Below are 6,000 nucleotides of genomic sequence, written 5' to 3' on the forward strand. Positions count from 1 at the left end.
ACTCTTTATTCCAGTATTATAATAATCCCTGCTCTATAATCATAACCTAGGAAAAACCAGGCCATACAGAGATAGGAGCTGAGGGGACATAGTGAGGTGTGACCAGAAGACAAGAGTGCGAGCCTTCTGTTATGCCCGGACAGGGCCACCAGAAGGGCTCCTTGGTCTAGCGGTGACGCCAGCATCTGGGAAGACGCCCGTTGCCGAGCGGACAGTGGTCTAGCGGTAGCAAAAGGTGTCAAGGAACAACACCCGCTACTTAGCAGACCGGGAAAGGGAGTCACCTTTTCCCCGGGGGAGTTTAGAGAAGACTCTGCTCCTCCACCTCTTGTGGAGGACCTGACATCAGTCAAGCTTTCCCGCAGTTATCCGGAGGCCTAACCATCTCCCTGTGATGCTGTGCTTCAGTGGTCACGCTCCTAGTCCGCCTTCATGTTCCATCCTGTACACCTGGCTCTGCCTTCTAGATAGCAGTAATAAACTAGTGAAAGTACTAATAGTCTCTGATATGTAGAAATAATGGCGTAAGCTGTCTTTCTCTGTCTTCTCTCTCTGCCTCGGCTGCCAGGCAGGGAAGGGCCCCCCGTCCAGTGGACACGTGACCCACGTGACCTTACCTATCATTGGAGATGACTCACACTCTTTACCCTGCCCCTTTTGCTTTGTATCCAATAAATAACAGTGCAACCAGACATTCAGAGCCACTACCGGTCTCCGCGCATTGGTGGCAGTGGTCCCCCAGGCCCAGCTGCCTTTTATCTCTATCTTGTGTCTTTATTTCTACACTCTCTCGTCGCCACACACAGGGAGAGACCCACCGACCCTGTGGGGCTGGTCCCTACACACATGGGTCACGTGTCCACTGGACAAGGGGCCCTTCCCTGCCTGGCAGCCAAGGCAGAGAGGGAGGGAGAGAGAGAGACAGCTTACGCCATTATTTCTGCTTATCAGAGACTTTCAGTACTTTCACTAATTTTGCTACTGCTATCTAAAAGGCAGAGCCAGGTGTACAAGATGGAACATGAAGGTGGACTAGGAGCGTGACCACTGAAGCACAGCATCACAGGGAGACGGTTAAGGCCTCCGGATAACTGTGGGCGGCCCTGACTAATGTCAGGCTCTCCACAAGAGGTGGAGGAGCAGAGTCTTCTCTAAACTCCCCTGGGGAAAGGGAGACTCCCTTTCCTGGTCTGCTAAGTAGCAGGTGTTTTTTCTTGGCACTGATCCTACCGCTAGACCACGGTCCACTTGGCAACGGGCGTCTTCCCAGACGCTGGCGTCACCGCTAGACCAAGGAGCCCTCTGGTGGCCCTGTCCAGGCATAACAGAAGGCTCACACTCTTGTCTTCTGGTCACTTCTCACTGTGTCTCCTCAGCTCCTATCTCTGTTTGGCCTGGTTTTTCCTAGGTTATGATTATAGAGCGAGGATTATAATAATACTGGAATAAAATGTAATTGCTACAAACTAATGATTAATGCTATTCATATATAATCATACCTATGATTCATATCTAGTATAACTATTCTTATTTTATATATTTTATTACACTGGAGCAGCTCGTGTCCTCGGTCTCTTGCCTCGGCACCTGGGTGGCTTGCCGCCCACAACGCGCACTCACTGACCACTCGGGCTCTGGCATCACAACCTGGCCACTTCCCACAGGAGACGTGCACTCACTGAGTGTCCAGGTCACGAACAACACGTTAGACGGAGGCACGCCATATGAGAAACGATGCCGGCACGCTTCTGCAAAGCAAAGGGCTGTTTCTGAAGCAGAGCCTGCCTGGGCAAACTGACAAGTGTGCGTCCAGCAACTCTTCCGTTAGAACAAGCGACCTAGGGAAAACACAGCCACACGGCTGAAGGCGTCTGAGAGAAAGGCCTTTACCTGCTGCTCTGTAAGATCCGCCAAGTCCATCTTGTTGAGGACCAGCAAGTGAGGCTTAAGCCCAAGGGTTTCCTGAAACAGAGGGTTGCGGCCTGAAAGTGGGATGTGGCGAAATTAAGGTAAAAATTCCTCCAAAGCTTTACCAGCCAACCAACCTTTTTTCTTGCCATCAGTGAACGAATCATCACATCTTGCCAATTCATTCCCCAAGTACAGGAGGAAAGCCCCAGTTGGCAGGAACATTTAAACGGAGGTTTCATAGCCTATCTAGAGAATTCCACTGCTGCACCGCACTGTCAGGCTTGAGTGACCCAGATATATGTATTTACAATGAAGTTTCAAAGACACGCAGTCTGGACCCCACACCACAGATTCTGATTAACTGGTCTGGAAAGGGGCCTAGCAATTCGTATTTTTAAAAGCCTCCCCAGGTAATTCTAATGTGTAATATGACTTCAGGCAGAGGGGCCTCCCCTACTCTGTGAAAGGATATCCGGGCATCGTGGACCTCGATGATACAGTCCACCAGCTTCAGGCTGCTCTGCATCTTCTTCAGCCCTGGAAAACAGAAGGACGCCTCAGCGAAGGGGCTCACAACCTTTCTAGAGTGATCGATTCAAGCTGAATCGTCCAGAATGACACGCCACCATAAATAACCTAAAAAGACTACATCTGAGTGAAGCGTACTAAGCAATGGTAACAGATAACATCCGCTGAGCGCCTCCTCCAAAGTCCACACCCTCGGAATGGGAGACCGGGAGGCACCCTGCCAAGGGTGGGCCACGTGTCAAAAGCCAGATGCGGTCTTCACCACCTGACTCATGGCTGACTCTAGGTGAAATAATTTGACTTCCATGGGTCGTTTTTTTGTTTTTGTTTTTTGGGACTGAGTCTTGCTCTGTCACCCAGGCTGGAGGGCAGTGACGCGATCTCGGCTCACTGCAACCTCCGCCTACCAGGTTCAAGCAATTCTCCTGCCTCAGCCTCCGAGTAGCTGGGACTACTGGCACGCGCCACCATGCCCGGCTAATTTTTTGTAGAGACGCGGTTTCACCATGCTGGCCAGGCTGGTCTCGACGTCCTGACCTCGTGATCTGCCCACCTCGGCCTCCCAAAGCATTGGGATTACAAGCGTGCGCCACCGCGCTGGGCCTTTCCACGGGTCTTAATCTGGGCTATAAAACAGAGTAACACTGACTCATTGGGCCCCTACCACCTCGTGGGGATGACGACGATAGTCCCCTAACCAGGAATACCACACACAACCAAGATAACAATGCTTCCAGCCTTCTTCCCCTCCAGTGTTGTCCAAAGACCGAGGACACAGCCTCAGAAACCCATACGGGCCCTTCTTCCCCCTCGGCCCCCAGTGCACGCAGAGCCGACGCAGGAGTCGCCATCACAACACCTAGAGCGGCTGGGCCGGCCCCAGAGGTCTTCTTGGGGCCGAATTGTGACAAACAGTAAGAATTACCAAAGTTAAGCAGGAGAACGACTCAAGATATGAGTTAAAGCTGAACAGGTGCCTTCATACCCAGTTTCATTTAGTTCCCAAAAGACTCAAAAAGTCTATCTTGTCAAGAACATGTGGAAACGGAGGCTTCGGGGGATTAAACGGGCAGAAGGCACTTGCCGGGAACCGAGGACAAGGGCGGCGAGCCAGAGGTCGGAGGCCAAGCAGGCCCCGGGCCCGAGGCTGCGCTGCGGGGGCACTCGCGGGAACGGGACTCTCCAGCAGCTGCGCAGGGGAAGGGGTCTCGGCGGCTCCGGGAGAGGGTGAGACCGGGTAAGGAGGGGAGACGAGGGAGGAGGGGCGGGGCCAGCCCAGGACGACCGGGAGAGGCAGGCGACGGCCGAAACGGGGGTGGGAGGGAAGCGGACCCGCCGCGGCCGTGGGCATGACCTTGCCCTCCCCGCCGTGCCTCACCCTTGGCCATGTGGCCCGGGAACCAGCGCGCCACGTCGCGACCGCGCAGGGGGAAGTTCTCCCGCCAGGCGGCCTTGGCGGCGCTGCACAGCGCGCGCGGAGTCAGTCTCATGGCGGCACCGTCCCCGGAAGCGCTCCCGCAACTGACCTCCTCTGCGCCGCCGCGACCCGCCTCTGAGGTTCCGGCCCTGCGGGCTTCCGGCGCTCCATGGGTCCGCGGCACTGCCCGCGCGTGCGCACGACGTTGCCTCCGCCCCCGGCGAAGCCCGGAGTGGGCGGGGCCCGGGCCCAGGGGGAGGGACGAATGGTGGCCCGGGCGCCGGAGCGGGATTACGACGAGACCCCGGGGATGGGGTGGGTTCCTGGGTTTTGTGCTTTTAAGTAATTCGCAGATTTATTAATATTCATTAAATATTAAAAATCATCGTTCTCCCTTAAGCATATCCTGAGTATAAGTGTAAAAATTTAGCAATCTCTTTTTACAATTTGGTTAAAATCTCTCAAATACTTTAAATTTATCTTATAAATGTAATCTCTCCATTTTCTTTTTAAGTACTTCGGGGTTTTTGTTTGTTTTGTTTTGTTTGAGACGGAGTCTCCGCTCTGTTGCCCAAGAGTGCAGTGGCACGATCTCGCTCATTGCAACCTCCAACTCCCGAGTTCAAGGGATTCTCCCACCTCACCCTCCCGAGTAGCTGGGATTACTGGCGCCTGCCACCACGCCCGGCTGATTTTGTATTTTTAGTAGAGATGGAGCTCCACCATGTTGGCCAGGCTGGTCTCGAACTCCTGACCTCAAGTGATCTACCTGTCTCAGCCTCCCAAAATGCTGGGATTACAGGCATGAGCCACTGCGCGCGGCCTCAAGTACTTCAAGGTTTAATATAACAAATAAACCGTTTCCAAATACTGACTGCAGTTCTGCTAAATTAAACCGATTAATACAATGAGGCTGAAATATTCTCCACTGTCCAAGACTAGACATGAATGTAGTCGGATTTCAACTCTAAATCAGCAGTCAGCAACTGCTCAATTGCACATTGTGTTACAAGAGTATTACTCTACCGGAATTTTTATTTTTAAGACGGAGTCTTGCTCTGTCGCCAGGCTGGAGTACAGTGGCGCAATCTTGGCTCACTGCAACCTCCGCCTCCCGAGTTCAAGCAATTCTCCTGCCTTAGCCTCCTGAGTAGCTGGGACTACAGGTGCACACCACCACACCCACCTTATTTTTTTGTATTTTTAGGAGAGATGGGGTTTCGCTGTGTTGGCCAGGCTGGTCTCGAACTCTGACCTCAGGTGATCTGCCCACCTCAGCCTCCCAAAGTGCTGGAATTACAGGCATGAGCCATGGCACCCAGCCTCTGCTGGAATTTTTTAAACAAGCTACTGAAAATACCAAACATGCTCAAATTCTAAGTACAAAAATATTGCCATGGTTCTGATGTTCTTAAACCACCTAATAGCCTAACGCCTAGCTATAAACATTTTTGGGGATGAGAGACGTGGCCCCTCTGTGGAAGACAGAAGCCTCCCAGGTGGTTCTGGGCTGAGTGGGGCAGTCAGGGCCTCCTGCTAGGTCAATGCCCCCAAGCCCCCTCCTCACCAAGCCGGTCCCTCACTCCCAGAGGGGGCAGCCTGGGTCTTGCTGCCTTTGTCCCTGGGATACAGAACTGATGAAACCCTAAATGTCAACGATAAAGATTTTTGTACTTGAAGGAAGCTGCATTCCCTCATGGTCCTAGGAGCACAAAACCACAATAAAACCCTGTGGAATTTGAATTTCTCTCACAGGTGTCTGATGGGCAGGTGTCCCCAGAGAGACCAGTCTGGTGACACAGCAAATGCAGATGGGGCTGCTGGCTACAGAGGGAGGCTGGGGCTCGGGAGGCTGGGGGTCAGGGAATGCCCTAGGAGGGACGATTTGAGCAGAGACCAGAGGGTGAGAAGAGAGGAGCCCTGCAGATCCAGGCTGAGGTGGAGGGGCCGGAGAGGGGCCTGGACTCCCAGCACGCTCACCCCAATACCACCTGGTACCCCAGCACTGCCCACACCCCAACACCCCCCGACACCCAGCACACTCACCCCAACACCCCCCAGCACCCAACACTACCCACACCCCAACAACCCCCAGCACTGCCCCCACCCCAACACACCCCAGCACCCAGCACACTCACCCCAGC

At 53.6% G+C, this 6,000-nt stretch overlaps 2 protein-coding genes across 5 annotated transcripts in view; both read right to left on the reverse strand.

Moving 5' to 3' along the window:
- MTG1 (mitochondrial ribosome associated GTPase 1) overlaps positions 1-6,000 on the reverse strand; it is a 33,335-nt gene that overhangs the window by 21,155 nt on the left and 6,180 nt on the right. The window contains exons 1-3 of one of the 4 annotated variants that reach the window (XM_058435857.1): positions 3,818-3,972; positions 2,382-2,448; positions 1,891-1,993 (exon numbers count right to left, since the gene is read on the reverse strand). In XM_058435857.1, the coding sequence (XP_058291840.1) occupies positions 1,891-1,993; positions 2,382-2,448; positions 3,818-3,929 (282 nt within the window). In that variant the 5' untranslated portion in view covers positions 3,930-3,972. Of the gene's footprint in view, positions 1-1,890; positions 1,994-2,381; positions 2,449-3,364; positions 3,789-3,817; positions 3,973-6,000 lie in introns of those variants that run through there. The other 3 variants (XM_058435854.1, XM_058435856.1, XM_058435855.1) reach the window with 3 other exon arrangements.
- The window catches only part of PAOX (polyamine oxidase), a 20,026-nt gene continuing 16,409 nt past the window's right edge, over positions 2,384-6,000 (reverse strand). The window contains exon 7 of the mRNA XM_032174296.2: positions 2,384-2,448. Coding sequence (XP_032030187.1) covers positions 2,443-2,448 — 6 coding nt within the window. The 3' untranslated portion in view covers positions 2,384-2,442. The remainder of the gene's footprint in view (positions 2,449-6,000) is intronic.

The sequence above is a fragment of the Hylobates moloch genome, unplaced genomic scaffold (assembly GCF_009828535.3).
Source record: "Hylobates moloch isolate HMO894 unplaced genomic scaffold, HMol_V3 SCAFFOLD_3, whole genome shotgun sequence".
Lineage (NCBI taxonomy): Eukaryota > Metazoa > Chordata > Mammalia > Primates > Hylobatidae > Hylobates > Hylobates moloch.